This window comes from Artemia sp. Qi Xiang Cuo, chromosome 1 (assembly GCF_049724085.1).
Source record: "Artemia sp. Qi Xiang Cuo chromosome 1, ASM4972408v1, whole genome shotgun sequence".
Lineage (NCBI taxonomy): Eukaryota > Metazoa > Arthropoda > Branchiopoda > Anostraca > Artemiidae > Artemia > Artemia sp. Qi Xiang Cuo.
In genome coordinates this window covers 65,346,430-65,364,263 of record NC_142794.1, presented here as the reverse complement: position 1 = coordinate 65,364,263, position 17,834 = coordinate 65,346,430, and the positions used below count along the sequence as shown (strand labels likewise).

General features: G+C 33.2%; 1 protein-coding gene across 1 annotated transcript in view; it reads right to left on the bottom strand.

Moving 5' to 3' along the window:
- Positions 1-3,360: 3,360 nt before the first annotated feature.
- The window catches only part of LOC148956602 (uncharacterized), a 124,370-nt gene continuing 109,896 nt past the window's right edge, over positions 3,361-17,834 (bottom strand). Inside the window, exons 5-6 of the mRNA XM_089091373.1 lie at positions 11,670-11,960; positions 3,361-3,451 (exon numbers count right to left, since the gene is read on the bottom strand). Of these exons, the coding sequence (XP_088947499.1) occupies positions 3,361-3,451; positions 11,670-11,960 (382 nt within the window). The remainder of the gene's footprint in view (positions 3,452-11,669; positions 11,961-17,834) is intronic.

The window sequence follows — 17,834 nt, the reverse complement described above, 5'->3', positions numbered from 1 at the left end:
ACATTATGTTAAACAAATATACTGTAGCAAATTTTTATAGATAGTAAGTATTTGATCAAATATTGTAGTCAATAAATATTTAGTTTATTTAATTTAATATTACATCTAGTAAATAAATACTAGTTGATTTTTGGTTTCATTCGCCTGCACAGAGGTTGGCCACCGCTCTTGCCAAGGTTGCATAATCGAGATAGTTGATGTTTATTATGAGGAATGAGGCAATGTTGTCTGTTATATATACAGACTATTTAAACGTCTGGTAAATATCTACGTGCCATAACAAGCATGTCATCATCAAGTTATGGGATTCAATTATTAAAAGATACGGTTGTTAAATTCATGTTTGAAAGATAATGCAGAAAGTTATTAAGTTATTGATGTGCGGGAGCTCCCGCTATTAAAAAAAGAAACTCTAAGTACTGCCAATATTTTTAAAACTTGAATTTTACCGTGGGCACCCAAACATGAAACTGAATGTTAATGTTAATCGAATTTCTCAGGCCTACGTCTTACATCTCGGTTGAAAATCTTTGTACTTGGTGAATTTATATCGTATTTATATAAATTTTTATTTTCTTTGTTTCCATTTCAGATGCCACCAGCCCAACTCTCCATCTGCTCGTACGGTAGTCTATTTGTTAGTTATTTTCATGATTTGAGTTATAGAAGACGTCAGTTAAACACAATCACCGGAAATAATAGCATAGACTACTTGGAACTACTAAAATTCACTGGACACAATCACTGGATATAATAGCATAGACTACTACCTTGAACTACCGAAATTCGCTTCAAAATCCTTAAAATTTGATTCACAAAAAACAAGAATCAGCTCCATCTATACTTTTGTAGACCTCTTTTTAGTAAATATATTGAAGTTTCTTAAAATTGTATGTGTAGGAACTTCTGGGTTGTGAAGACAATTAAGAAATTTAAGGATTGTTCAGGCTGACTTTTTGGTTTGAAGCTTTTTTCTAATAATTTTTTTTTAACGAAGATTTGTAGACATACCACCTCACTCGATATAGATGTTGGTTGCAAAGTATCTTATTTGATGATTCTCTTTTAGAATTTAATATATCCTAAAATGGGCAAAAACTGTTTTTTGTAACAAATTTAAACTTGTATTCCTAATTCCCTGGAGCTAGGGAACCCAAACACACAATAGCTAGTTTAAAAAAAACATCTGTTCCCCTAATAAAGGCCAAATTTTTCCTCCAAGTGGCTTGGGACAACTTACCCAAGCAAGTTATTGGGCAAAGAGGGCAATAGTTTATGAAAAAATGATTCAGCGACAAGGTTCATATGAAAATCTTAGTTTTGACTGGTTGAACTTGTTATTGAAATTCCTTGTTGCAAAGATTATTTTGAAACTTTGAATGGCTTTATCAATAACGTTATTACGTTATTATTTTATATTCATGCACCTGTATTTTAACATTTTTATTTAAGGGAAGCTTCTGGACAAAAATCACACACCAACGAAACTAGTAATTCTATCCCAAGACAAAAAAAAAACTGAATTAAAATTTTGAAATAAATCAAACAATTAAAGTATTCCTATATAAAATTTGTATTATTACATTCATCAGTCCATATTTTTGTCTACATCAATATTAAGTCTAACTTACTGACTCATAGACGTCAGTTAATGGAAATTAATAGAGATAAACGGTCTATGGGTGAATACGTATTTTGTAAATACATTTTTACAGTCCCCCTAAACACCTGAGGAGCTATTTTAAGACGTTGGTTCTGTTTTTTCCATTTTACTCACTTGAGCTTGTTACGTCGTAGTTATAGCACTGGCTAAAACTGACGCTCTTAGCAGCAATAGGTATTGACCTACAAAACCTGTCTTCCACCCACATAAAGATATAATACATCCCCTCTGTGTTGGTTTCTGACATGTAAAAGTATGGATGATCCACGTTATATTTCTACAGTAAATCGCAGTTCGACGCACTCGGTTTACCACTTAGTAAATCACTGGGACAGGACACTTCGGTTGAGCAAGACAGTTTAACTGTGGTAACTCAAAAGGTGCTATGAAACGCACCTAAATAATACACACTCCTTCTCTTTAATGCATACTTTCAACTATAAGGTAGAAAGTCTACCATTGACAAGCATATTCAACCTTGTTTAAACATGTTGAATATGCAGGAATATAGAAGACTTCGATGTTAGAAGACTTCGATGCCCAGATCGGTACAAATATTGATAGATTTCACCATAGCTTACGTTTAGGGAGGAAAAAGTAATAGTAATACACTGCCACAATTATATCGATGTTTTGTAAGGTTTTTGGTCAATCAAATGGCCCATAAGCTAGGGTGATATTTGCTTAATAGTAAACCGGATAAGCATGTTAACTATTAGTGTTAATTAGTCATTTTTTAGTTGTTGTGAATCGAAAGTATTCGTCGTGTGTGTTTATTTTGTTTGTTTACAGAGTTTTTTCAAAGGACATGAAATACACTCCGTCCACTCTGTGCACGTGCATGTTCAATGGAAAATATTCTTGGGAGATTTGATGATCTTTAGTAGTTCAAGTAATTGGTTATTTGATTAATATAGATTATTTTATAAAAATTCTTCAAGTTAATAAAAATGCAAAATTTTTTATATTAATTATGACTTTATTAGAGTATATATACTAATTTTTTTGTTAAAAAAAAAAGATTTTTAAAAAACCGGGGAATATATTTAAAATTTTGTGAAAATCTATAAGTTTTTCCATGTTAAATACAGATAAATTGTCAAATGTCAATTTCCTCGTTGACTAATTTCAATATTCTAAGCTTAGCGTGTTTGCAGGAATTTCTTTTCTGTGTTAGATTACATAGTTGTATAATTGGCAGGTTAGAGTATGGCATTTCATGTCTTATATTCACGTGTCTATTACCTTGTTTTACTGAATATAAGCGACCAACAGTGTTTCCATTCTAAGAATTCCCCCCTTGTAATGGGGATTCTTGAGGTCTTTTAGGGGCAAACTTTTTTTATTTAGGAATTTTTATAAATTTTGTAGATTGTTGAGTAGCTCGTAAGGTTTCCGCAGTTGAAACTACTTTTCAGATCGAAATATAAAATTGAAGAGACTTAACTGTAAGTCTCATTTTCAATACAGATTGTAGTCTGGAAGATTCATAAAAAGAGTTAATGATCTTTTTTAAATTTGATTCGGAGCCGGCTTATGTTCTATGTTGATAGAACCTTTTCGGAGACGATGACAACAATTAAATTAACCTATAAGTCAAAGGTAGAGAGATTCGAAATTCTTTCAACACTACTAATCATTTGAAGAAAACCTGGTAAAGTTGCAGACTAGAGACCCATGTAGTCACACCTACAGAGCTACTGCTCAAATATCCAGTAGTTGCAGTAGGGAAATAATTGTGTACATCCTCCAACTGGACAGCCCTCTTCACCTTTAAACCCTGTTAAACTGAATAATGTATAGTAATAAATAAAATGTTTTTATCAGGAGTCACTTTTCCTGTCTTTTTTTGTACATTTAAGGAAAACTTCCTTAGCTACCCAGAAAAGAGCAATTTTCGAGTGATTTTCATTAAAACTTCTCTGGCTTCTCTTGTTTCCACAGTTTCCTTGCCTCTTTTTCTGATTCTTGATAATTGAACTGCAATCAGGGATGTAGCTACTTTTTTTTTGGGGGGGGGGGGGGTTGAGAGGTGCTATTCAAGCGGATCATGACTTTCTTGTCAATAAGGAATGTTTCCATTTACATGATGATGAATTAAAAGTGAGTGACAGCAAGTTGGGAGTCACCCTGACGGGTGGAATATATGACTATAAAGTTGCTATATGAAACTACATTACATTACTTTGCTTAAACAAAATGAACTTCAGAAAAGACAAACTGAAAAAGCTTTTATATGTAAATATATATATATATATATATATATATATATATATATATATATATATATATATATATATATATATATATATATATATATATATATATATATATATATATATATATATATATATATATATATATATATATATATATATATATATATATATATATATATATATATATATATATATATATAAAAGCTTTTTCATTTTGTCTTTTCTGAAGTTCATTTTGTTTAAGCAAAGTAATGTAATGTAGTTTCATATAGCAACTATTTATATAACTAGCAACTATACTATATATATATATATATATATATATATATATATATATATATATATATATATATATATATATATATTATATATATATATATATATATATATATATATATGTTTCAGCCAAATTATTCAGGTTTTATTCTCTGTTTGTTTTGAATACTGTGTATTAAGCTTCAATATGTCTTGATGTCTTCTCCTAGAGGTTTCGTGATAAAATTTAAAAAAATTTATATATATATATATATATATATATATATATATATATATATATATATATATATGTATATGTTTTTATTTCTGTCAAATAAATACACATTTTTTCCTCAAATTTGTTTCAGCCAAATTATTCAGGTTTTATTCTCTGTTTGTTTTGAATACTGTGTATTAAGCTTCAATATGTCTTGATGTCTTCTCCTAGAGGTTTCGTGATAAAAATAAAAACAAATCCTGAATTTTGTAATTAAATTCAGTTTTTTTAAGTATATATCTGTCTACTTCGAATTTTTCGCAAAGAAAAATGTTGAAAAATAACGATAATCTTATTTACACTACGATTTTTCTCAATATCTATTAAAATCAAATATTCTTGATTCATTTAAAGGTAGACCTAGAGTTAAAAATTATATTACTTTGTTATTGGTGGAATAGAGAATCAAGGCCCATCATATAAATATAGTAACCTTTAAACCTAAAAAAACCTTTGGGTTTTCTTATTATAGATAAAAAAACATAAGTTTTTTCACTTTAATGGTTATCAATTTCATGTCATACCGTTTGTTTGCCTGTCAAAAAAGTATATTAAATACATGTTTTGTTCCTATAGTTTGTTTCGGCAACTATGTATGTTGTGTAAAATTATGTACATGGTAAAATTGTGGTAAAATAGCATTTTCCTGCTACAGGTGGCAAAGCTGTGACACAAACTGGTAGATACATTAACCCAGGCCTTTCCGCTTTGTGATAAATAAGACAAGATTTCTGTACCGTATTTAAAGTGAGAAAGTTCCTGTTTTTCAAATTCTCACTGACAAAAACCATAAAACAGACATAAATTGATGTTGACATCCATTAAAGTGAGAAAGTTCCTGTTTTTCCATTCTCACTGACAAAAACCATAAAACAGACATAAATTACTGTTGACATCCATTAAAGTGAGAAAGTTCCTGTTTTTCAAATTCTCACTGACAAAAACCATAAAACAGACATAGATCGATGTTGACATACATTAAAAAAACCAAATAAATTGACCAACACTCATAACCGTACAATAAAACAAACATAAATTTTACAATATTAATGTTTTTCAATTTATAAAAATACTGTTTTTCAAATTTTAACTGACGAAAAAAATAAAAAAGAAATAAATTAATGTTGACATCCATGAAAAACATCAGATAAATTGACCAACACACATAACCGTCCATGAAACAACCATCAATGTGAGAAAATTCCTGTTTTTTCATTCTCACTGACAACAAACAGACATAAATTATGTAAAAAAGTTGTAGGTGGCAGAAGGGGTCAATCGTGGGAGTCAATAAGGCATCTCTACTATTAGTAATGTCTGTGAAATGATCTGCAGGGAGTGGATCGATGGTGAAATAATAAAAGGATGGGCCCGACCTGCTATAAATACCATCAATGATGAACTTGCATAATAGAAAATGATCGAGGACGCGTCAGAAAAGATTCGAGATGTGATATGTTGCTTTCGAGAGACGAAGAGCCAAGGGTGCTGAGTGATGAAATAAAAAATACCGAATGGTAAAAGATAGTGGATGGATATTTAAAGAAAAAAAAAGAGGAATTGAATTTTCACGCAGAAAGGAAAGAATCCTTTGTCAATTCTAATTTGTCATTTGAGAAAACGCACTGTGTGCCAGCAAGTCATTTTATGAAAGAATTTATGTTTATTCATGAGATACTACTGTATCAAGATCGAATGTGCCATTTTAAACTAGAAGAAAGCCTGAAGTGCAGCTGTATGACGAAATATGGCCAAATGGCCTTAAACATGAAATTTTCAAGTGTAAATACAGTGATGAAATTGGAAATAAGTGTTTGAGTGTTTTTAGCGACAGTGAAATCATTCTGAATTTGGAGCAAGACAAAATTAGGCTAATTAAAGTGAATGTAGTAATTCCAGGAGGTAAGACGAGAGAGCAAGCCGTGGTGTTTATAATAATAAAATTGAGTGAGTATGTTTGGAAAAGGAAAAAAAAGATAAAAACTTGAGTTAAGAAGGTTTGGTTTTGATTGTAAGAGAATGATAATGAGCATAAGTGACAGCGAAAGGTAGAAGGGATCAGTGGATATTGATTGGATGGGGTCTGTTGTAGAAAATTTGATTAGAATGTGAGTTTACGTGAGGGAGTGAATGGTGTATGAGAGAGTGTAAATAAGAAAACAGCGTTGTCAGTTTAATTGGCTCACGAAGTTAAAAAAAATGTTTTTGTTTTAATAGCAGCTGAAACAGAGTTTATAGATAAAGGTTGAATGGTAAATTTAGAATGATGCATCATAATAATTTTCTTTAATGCTTTGAATTTTTGGATATATTGTGTATATGACCTGTATTATTTGTGTAAAACAGAACTTATGATGATGGATTATTTTTTGTTTTGTTTTTTATTCATTAATGATGATTGGTTTTTTTAAGTGATTTTTATTTTTCATTATTCGCCTTTTTAAGAATAAATGGATCTTTCTGTTTTAGTGTAGGAGACATGGCGAGCTACCATTTGAAAGGATTCGAAACAGTAAGAAAGGCCACCGCGAGAAGGGATTCCTGTGGGGGGGACCCCATATTACAGGAAAGGCAATTTCTTTTTTTATGGATTGTTTCATTTTTGTAGCATATGGTTGTTTGAAGTGTTTCTGGTTCGTCTGCTATTTAATCTTTTTTAAAAGAATTGTAGTTGACGTCTAAGGTTTAAAGTACATTTTTCGTCAAGGTTATCTTCACTGAAAGGAGTAAAGGTGGGCTTAGAAAAAAAAGGACATATAATAACTTCTCGTAGAACTTGATACCAGTTCATCCTTATCTATTGAGATCGTGTTCACGAGACGTGTTCCTGTCCAACAGAAGTTTTTTTCAGCTGAAGCACCTTCAGCAGGCGTTTTATTTTTTTTTTTTTTAAAAGTTCAACTTAAAAAGCATACAGTCAAACTCTAAGTCAGAAACAAAAAAAAATTAAGACGGACAAAATCCCTTATTTCAAATAGCCAAGCAAACTAATTACTTTATTACATAGCAGGGTAATGACTTAATTACCCTACTATAAAGACAATCTAGAATGTCCAAAAAAACAAAAAAAAGGAATAAAAAGAAATAAACATATAAAAATAAATCTTTTTGGATTGGATATTCTATAGTATATTTTATAACTGTGTTTTGTAATATAGGTACAATATTCCAGAAATCCTTTTCTTCATCGTTATGTTTATTTGTCTTACTTTCTCTTTGGCTGCTCAATTTTATTGTGGCGAGAAATCTCCAAGAGGAAATCGTCCTGTAAAAGGGGAAACCGCCCTGAAAAGATAATTTTGTGGGAAGGGAGGGTTTTTTAAGGGATATTTTCAGAAGCAGGAACCGTTTACTCTGAGAATATTCCGGGTAAATTTCCTGGGTGAGGAGGGATTAGCTTAACAGCCTCTGCTTTTTTGGGGCGTAGTCAGGGTTTTGAGTTTGAGGGGGGGGGGTATAAAGAACGTAATGGCAAAATTGATCAGTTTACCGAAAATGCGGACACATAAGCTAAATTAAAAAGCCAGAGACGCAAGGGGTTCCAAGGCGCCGGTACTGCACGCCAACTCCTTGGAACTTTGAGGGGGCAGGAGCCAACCTCCCGCTTTTAGTAGATGTTATTAGCTGGGGATGCCCCTGATATATAGTAGATGTTATTTGGTATTAAGCTCTTTCCTGTATTTAGTAAATATTTTACAGTTAGTTGGGATTTAAAAGTGTTTTTTAGATTTTATTTTATTGTTCATTCCTTAAATTTTAAGACAAATAAAAGGAAGCCGTTTACTTAAAATAATCGTTTACTTAAGGTAATGGTTCACTTAACCATTTATTCTTTTTTCCTTCAGTTTGAGAAACCAGACTTTTTCAAACTTTTTTTCGTTGTATTTCCTAGCTTTATTCATTACACCTTCATTTAACAAAATTAATTTAGAAAAACGCTAAATTTAGATTAAAACTTTCTGTTAAATTCTGCAAAATTTGATCAGTATAATTGTTTACTGCAAAAGCAAGCCACATTTCAGATTACCTTTATGCAAAATAATTAGCCTAAATCGTAGGCAGCGCAATATCGCTGCCTAAGTAAAGAGAAATATGGGCACAATGTAGCCTATTATTCATTTTTTTAATTTTTCTTTGTTTTTTTTTTGTTTAGACCAGGGCACTTTGTATCGCAGGAGTTGTTTTAGAAACTTCAAAAAGGGCTGATTCAATTGGAAATGGAAAGGGCTTGTGTCATTCTTAATTGTCTAAAGTGATTAGAGGTTACCCCCCCCCCCTCCCACGCCCCCCATTTCCCAAAACACATTCAATCAAAATTTTGAGATAGCCATTTTGTTCAACGTAGTTGAAAGACCCAAAAATTAAGTTTTTTAAGATACCCCCCTCCCAGAGCCTTCAGGGCAAGGGTTGTAAGTTATGCCCTGGGACATTTAAGGTTTATATATAAAGTTTGATCGTATAAACTTCGGAGGGAGTTCATTGGATTGAGAATCAGAAGTTTTAGTGCCATTTTTGAGATTCAGAGCCATTGGAGGGTGGGAACCCTCCCCCCCTGCAACACACACATACTTCGTATTTTCCCTAAATGCATATGATAAAATTTTTGAGATGGCTATTTGTTATCTTAGAGACTTCGAAAAGAGCTCATTCAGTGAAACTGCTAGTGCCCTTTTTATTAGTCAAAAGTGATTGGAGGGTAACAAACCCTCCTCCCATGTCCACATTTCCCTGAGCACATCCAATAAGAATTTTTAGATAGCCATTTTGTTCAACATAATTGAAAGGCCCGGAAATTATGTCTTTGAGGATTACAACCCCCGACCACAGCCGTCAGGGCAAGATTTATAAGTTATAACCAGGGGGCATATGAGGTATATATAGAAAGGGTGATCGTAAGAACACCGGAGTGGGCTCGTTTGATTAGAAATCAGAAGTTGTAGTGCCCTTTTTAATATTCAGAGTTATCGGAGGTTGGGTGCCCCTCCCCCACATCTTGTATTTTCTCAAAATACAGCTGATAGAAATTTTAGGATGACCATGAGTTGTCATGGAAACTTCAAAAAGAGCTCATTCGATTGGAAATTGAAAGGGCTAGAGCTATTTTTAATAGTCGAAAGGTTGATCGTGGGGTTGATCGTATAAACTTCGGAGGTGGCTCATTGGATTGGTTATCCGAAGTTCTAGTGTTCAGATCCAAAGTGATCTGTGCTTTGATATATATATATATATATATATATATATATATATATATATATATATATATATATATAATATATATATATATATATATATATATATATATATATATATATATATATATATATATATATATATATATATATATATATATATATATATATATATATATATATATATATATATATATAGAGAGAGAGAGAGAGAGAGAGAGAGAGAGAGAGAGAGAGAGAGAGAGAGAGAGAGAGAGAGAGAGAGAGAGAGAGAGAGAGAGAGAGAGAGAGAGAGAGAGAGAGAGAGAGAGAGAGAGAGAGAGAGAGAGAGAGAGAGAGAGAGAGAGAGAGAGAGAGAGAGAGAGAGAGAGAGAGAGAGAGAGAGAGAGAGAGAGAGAGAGAGAGAGAGAGAGAGAGAGAGAGAGAGAGAGAGAGAGAGAGAGAGAGAGAGAGAGAGAGAGAGAGAGAGAGAGAGAGAGAGAGAGAGAGAGAGAGAGAGAGAGAGAGAGAGAGAGAGAGAGAGAGAGAGAGAGAGAGAGAGAGAGAGAGAGAGAGAGAGAGAGAGAGAGAGAGAGAGAGAGAGAGAGAGAGAGAGAGAGAGAGAGAGAGAGAGAGAGAGAGAGAGAGAGAGAGAGAGAGAGAGAGAGAGAGAGAGAGAGAGAGAGAGAGAGAGAGAGAGAGAGAGAGAGAGAGAGAGAGAGAGAGAGAGAGAGAGAGAGAGAGAGAGAGAGAGAGAGAGAGAGAGAGAGAGAGAGAGAGAGAGAGAGAGAGAGAGAGAGAGAGAGAGAGAGAGAGAGAGAGAGAGAGAGAGAGAGAGAGAGAGAGAGAGAGAGATATATATATATATATATATATATATATATATATATATATATATATATATATATATATATATATATATATATATATATATATATATATATATATATATATATATATATATATATATCTATATATATAATATATGGCGCGCGCGCGCATGATCCAGCCCCCGATCACTTTGGATCTGAACACTAGAACTCGGATAACCAATCCAATGAGCTCACCTCCGAAGTTTATACGACGAACTTGTCGATCAACCTCGAATATTAAAATCAACCTTTCGGAATATATATATATATATATATATATATATATATATATATATATATATATATATATATATATATATATATATATATATATATATATATATATATATATATATATATATATATATATATATATATATATATATATATATATATATATATATATATATATATATATATATATATATATATATATATATATATATATATATATATATATATATATATATATATATATATACGACAGTTTAATCTGAAGGACTCAATCAATATTTTCTACCCGAAAAAACTTTAAAGAACCTATTTGCATATCTAATGAAAAACCGAAATTGTAGACCAGTGCTAAAGTTATTGCAAGACGAAAGATCTTTGCACAATCATCTTGGTAAATTCATTTTCAATATTCCGCCTGGTTTTGGTCTAGTGTTCACCCTATTTTTGTACAGTAAGCTTCGAAAGGTTAGATTTTCGTTTTTTTTTTTTTTTCCTTTTTTTTTTTGTTTAGCACTGAGGACGATTCTGGCGGAGGTCCTTGTCGAAATATTTGCTTATATTTGTCATCTTTCTATGGTTTGCTAATGATAAAATCCCTGTTTTTTCACCCTTTTGATTTTTATTTTTTCGTTTTCTCTCTTGAGTTTCGTTGATATATATATATATATATATATATATATATATATATATATATATATATATATATATATATATATATATATATATATATATATATATATATATATATATATATATATATATATATATATATATATATATATATATATATATATATATATATATATATATATATATATATATATATATATATATATATATATATATATATATATATATATATATATATATATATATAGGCTGGGCAGTTTAGGATATGAAAATCAATTGGTGAGCTAAAAATGTTTCTTCTATAAGTGTACACGAAAATCTTTTCTCACAATTAAGATCATGTAAACTTACATTGGATTATTACATTCATCCCCGCTTTTAAAGTAGTTTCGATTCCAATCAAGGTGAACTCGACCAGGATACTTAAGCTTAAATGATTTCGAGGGTTCTAACTGGATTATGCTATGCTGAGCTTGAGGCGTAGAATTCTCATTCCTTCGGGGCATTCTGAATGGAATAGACATACGAGTCTGGGAGGGTTCCAGGCCAATTGGAGATACCAGAACACAATTTCTCGTTTCACAGTTGAAGAATACTTTGTCACAGATTGTTGGGAAATCCTCGCCAAAATAAGGAGCTTTCCTAGAATTTACAAGAGAATTAAGGTTAACTATAAATGATGGTAGGAAACTTGTAGTTTGGAGGTTTGTTCTATTTTTATAAAGTGTTATATTTTGCAAAGGTATAGCCTACTGATGAATACCGCCCTGTCCCTGTTTTAAAGAAATAAATTATACAAACAAAGATTATGGTATGAATATTAATTAAGCGGGTCAAAAGTTCATGCTCGATGATTAATGTATTATTAAAGCTTTTTCAGCATATACAAAACAAAAAGAAAAGAAAAAGGATAAATAAATGAAGACATACTAAAATCACTATCCTTTATCATTCATACCTTTCAATGCAAAATTTACCACACTTACACTGTTTGTAGAATCTGAATAAAATCCTCCGAAGTAGCCATAATCATTACCCTCTTTCAAAATTTCTCCCCTTATATGAGAAAGCCGCCGGCATCGCAGGAGGAAATGACCCAGCCCAAAACCAATCTCACCACATTTTAGACAAGTACGCTGCGTTTCCGGACCTTCTCTATTTTTCCAAACTTCTCTTTCCTTGTATTGGTAGACAATTGGCTCGAAGCTGAATCCACGTTTTCATATACTTACTAGGTAATCTCAGCTTCAAATATGTCTCCTGTCCATAAATCCGCTTTATATCTCTATAGGGCAAAGTAAGACTAGTCGACATATCTAAAGCTGTCCACCAAAGTTGAATTTCCTGGTCGTGCAATCTTGCTTGGAATTCCTTTATGAAAGTTTTTCTTGGTCCAGTGGTCCCTGTCCTCCATTCCACGCGTTTGAAAAGCCTGTTTCCTGTAGTATTTTTCTGATCTGTGCTGTCCAAGTGGTTTTACTTTTTGGGTGAGAAGATCTTTATAAGGAGCAAAAATAAGTGTTTCCTCGGGTAAATTCTGGATTTTTAGCCAAAATTTGATCATCTGTTGCTTTCTTCGTATTTTGAAACTGTGGATGCATAGGTCACCTTTCAATACTAGAGAGTGAGTTGCTTTATGCAGCCCATATGAATGCTTGTAGCATTGTAGTTGTAGAGATTATAATGCTTGTGCAGTCTTGTATCCCCAAATTTCTGCCCCGTAATGCAGTATGGGTAAAACTTTTGTGATAAATATATGCTTATGAAGGCTGAGATCGCTTATTCCTGTTGTAATTATATTAGACAATGTTTCTGCAATTGAATGAGTTTTGAAATTGATAAACTTTTCAAACTTTTCAGAGGAGGGGGGGGTATTATTTAGTATATTGTGATAAATTCCTTTTCCGATATTTTTTTTGATTAATTTGATCTCTGTAGTAGTGCTGTAACAAGAAAAGTAAAAATCATGTTGATGTCAAAATAGAATTAATTATGACGTTAACTTGAAGAATATCAGAAGGTCTTTCTCCTTATCCCTTGTATTGCCAACTTGTATTTGCATATTTTTTACCTTACTGCAAAAATAGGATAAATATGAAAGCGATGCTACCGTCAAAATATAATCACTTCGAAAGAAAATAAGGAGATATATTCAAGGTGCCACCAGTATAATAGGTAATAATGATGGGATGCATCATTACTGACACCTAGACACCATTCCTAGAAGTAAAACAACCTAATTAAATTGCAATATGTGCGGTGATCTATAGCCTACCGAATCATCCCAGGAAGGAGGAAACGTCTTTCTTGAAAGTCTCCATTGTATGTCTCTACTTACTCGCAAATTAAAACCACTGAACTTGGGGCTAGACTGGGAAGGAAAGATCCCTTAAGTATAATTAAACTGTTAATTTTGCCTCTGCTCAGAAGTCGACTCAATCTTTAGTTCCGTACACCCAGGTATCTTCTCTTCTAAATTGAACTGGTGGATATTTCAACAATTAATATCATTATATATCAAACATTCAATTTTATTTTGTTTATATTATCCAAGACTGTTCAAGGCACATATAGTTTTCAGTAAAGCACCAATAACGCTGTAGGTCTTAGACTTTTACAGTGAGAGAAGGAGGCGGTACCCAAACTCTTGCTTGTAGTGATTTTTGTTCTTTTCAAGCTTGATTTGCATATTCAAGATACCTTCAAAATTTTACTGTAATTCTATTGTTTGTTTTCAATATTTAGCGCGAAACAAACTATTTGTAGTATAATTCGTTTTCAGTAAAGCGCCAATGAAGCAGTAGGTCTTAGACTTTTACAACGAGAGAAGGAGACGATACCGAAACTCTTGTTTGAAGTGATTTTTATTCGTTTCAAGTTTGATTTGCATATTCAATTTATGTTTCACCCGTTTTAAGATTTATTCATTCATTTATAATAGTATCTATTGTATGTTTGCTTGCACTAATTGTTTATTTAATTTCTGTTCGTTTTGGGTTCAATTATACTTCAATACCAAAATATTTTTTTCGTTTTAAGCTTGATTTGCATATTTAATTTAAGCAGTATTCGCTTTAGTATTTATTTATTCATTTATATTATTACTTGTTGTAGGTTTTTTTGTTATGATTGTTTATTTAATTTTTGTTCGTTTTGGGTTTCAAGTAGTGGGGCGATAACTTATTCAAGCACACCCACAGCAGAAGCTTCAAGCACGCCCCAGATTTCAAGCACATGCCCTCCGTTTTCCCATAGAATTTCAAGCACGTGCCCTCTCTTTCCCCATATATTTTCAAGCACATGCCCCATAAAAATTCCCGGGACAGTCCTATACCTTTTCCTATGACAGCCCTCTGACGTCATAAAACCTCTATCAAAATTTCTATGACAGCCCTGGCAAGATTCCCACACCTGGCAAGATTCCCACCCCTGGCAAGATTCCTGTGAGAGCCCTGTTTCTAGCTGGCAAGATTCCTACGGCATGTCCTCTGACGTCACGGCAGCCAGAGGAAAAATAGCATTGGATTCCTACAACAGCCCTCTGACGTCAAAACATCCTATCAAAAGTTCTATGACAGTCCTGGCAAGATTCCCACCTCTGGCAAGATTCCGAGCACACCCTTGTTTCTAGCTGGCAAGATTCCTACGGGAGCCCTGTTTCTATGCAAGACTCCGATGAGAGCCCCTGGCAAGATTCCAAATATTTTCCCTTGCAACAGCCATTGTTTTTTTATTACCGTTTCCAGGTGTATGCATATGATTAATCGGAGTGTGGTCGGCATATTACACAAGTTGGTTGATGGTTATGATTGTTGGTTGTTGGTTATGTTTGTTGATTATGTTAATTGTTTCATTTGCTCATTTATTTAAAAATAAAAGGTTGATTGATTGATTGATTGATTTATTGTTTGTTGGTCATGTTTTTGGATGTTGGTTATTTTTGTTGGTTGTTGGTTATATTTGTTGGTTATGGTTGTTGGTTATGATTGTTGGTTATGTTTGTTGGTTGTTGCTTATGATTGGTGGATGGTGTTTGATGGATATGTTTGTTTGTTATGTTTGCTGGATGTGATTATTGGATGTTGGTTATGTTTACGTTTGATGGTTGTGTGGTTTGATGGTTATGATTGCTAGATATTGCTTGTTGGTTATGATTAATGTTTGTTGCTTATGTTTGTTGGATGATGTTTTTTGGTTATGTTGCTTATGATTAATGTTTGTTAGTTATGATTAATGGTTGTTGGTTATGTTTGTTGATTGATGGTTATGAATGTTGGTTATGTTTGCTGATAGTTAATGTATGCGGGTTATGTTTGTTGGATGTAATTGTTGGCTGTTGGTTATTTTTATTGGCTATGTATCATGTGGTTTGATGGTTATGATTGCTTTATGTTGTTGTTGGTTAAGTTGGTTATGATTAATGTTTGTTGTTTTTTTGGTTATGATTAATTTTTGTTGGTTATGTGGGTTATGTCTGTTGTTTGTTGGTTATGTTGGTTGCTGGTTATGTTGGTTATGTTTGTTGATAGTTGTTGCTTTGATATATTTGGAAATATATACTGTTTCTACCGAAGCCTTGTTCCTATGCAAATTCCATGTCTAGACGCCTGTACGAAATAATGTCCAAACATGCCTCCCCAGGCGGCAGAAGCCATTTATGGCACACTAGATACATGGAGCTACCAAACCCTCAAGCCGTCACACCTACGCAAGACTCCCAAGATACACCGCACTGGCCTTCATTAATGTCACAGCACTTACCCGGTTTCAAACAGTCAGGTGTAACATGCATGACGCAATTTTATTTTTCACCCAAAACATACATCGTTTTATTTCTTCCATTAACTTAATGGCGGCACACACTTTATATAAAGTCACGTAATGATTATGCAACCGTCGCTGCGAGATAATACTTTTTTTTGACATATTTCGCCTGAAACCCTCATCCCATTTTTCCTCCTTATGACTTCTATTTTTTTCGCCTGAAACGCATATCACATTTTTTTTCTTTGGTTCTTTTTTCTTAGTTTTTGACCCCACCAGAACTCGAAAAGTCAATTTTCTTCCATTAGAACTGTGTCTTATCCGAGAGAACTTACAACTCATTCCTAATACTTTGTCCTACTCTCAATGTTGTAAAATTAACCTAATGTGTGACACCTAAGATTCTCCATTTTTGCCAAACACTAGAATGACGTATTTTAGTAGTACATATTAAGAGATACCTCTGAAAGACTTTTGACGAAATGCACCGTTTCTTTGAGAATTTGTTAGTTTTCACTCCCCCTCTAGCGAAAAATTCATTTAAAACCTCCCACCTTATCTTTAAGCTTTAGAGTATACTATTCAATGACAGTGCATACCAGAGTGACATTACCTGACTTCCCCTCTGACATCACTAAATCTCCCCCAAGCCATTCCTCAGGCATTTCCTATTAAAAATTACACCTTTAAATCCCCGCGATTCGAGTTTTTGCAACCCAAGCCTATAATGACCTTCCAAAAAACACTCCAAACCATGATGGTATTTCCCCCGTGTAACACCAGCCCCCACCATCCCTGGTTGACCTGATATTAGTGGTACATTTAAACCATATTAAGAGATATCTTTGAAGAACTTCTAACGAAATGCACCGTTTCTTTGAGTATTTGTTAGATTTCACTTCCCCTCTAGCGAAAAATTCCTTTAACACCTCCCACCTTGTCTTTAAGCTCAAGAGTATACTAGTCAATGATAATGCATACCAGAGTGACATTATTTGACTTCCCCCCTGACATCGCAACATCTCCCCCAAGATATTTTTCAGGCATTTCCTAATAAAAATTATGCCTTTAAATCCCGTGATTCAAGTTTTTGGAACCAAAGCCAATCATGATGCCCCACAAAACACTCCACGCCGTCATGGCATCACCATGTGACACCAGCCCCCAGCCCCCGGCGAGCTGATATTAGTGGTATATTTAAACCATATTAAGAGGTACTATTGAAAAACTTTTAACGAAAATATCCATTTCTTTGAGTTAAACTTGTGAATATTTCAAAACATACTGACATTATGCGGCACCCCCCCCCCCAACTCTACTCGTTCCGGGGAAGCAATCCGGACTTCGGCTAGGCGATAAAGGAGGTTAAGAAAATGGTCCTGCTCGAGATAATTTAAAAAGTAGCAATAATAGGGAATTAACATGGGATTTCAAATTCATCCCTAGGAAAATAACATAGGATTTCAAGATCATGCTCTGCCTTTTCCCATAGGATTTTCAAACCATGCCGTCTGACGTCACAGCATCCCTTGCAAGATTCCCACCCCAGGCAGGTTTCCCGGGATTCCAGGTGTTCTATTATTTCTTCAGTATTGCCAACATTCCTACCTATTTTTGGCATATTGTTCTTTTCTGGAAGATTCCCAAGATTTCTGTGACTTGGTCTAAGCTGGATGATGCCCTTATTTGTAAAAATTAGACTCCAGGAGCCCATGGGGAATCCCCTAACATGTGGATGCAGAATAAATAACG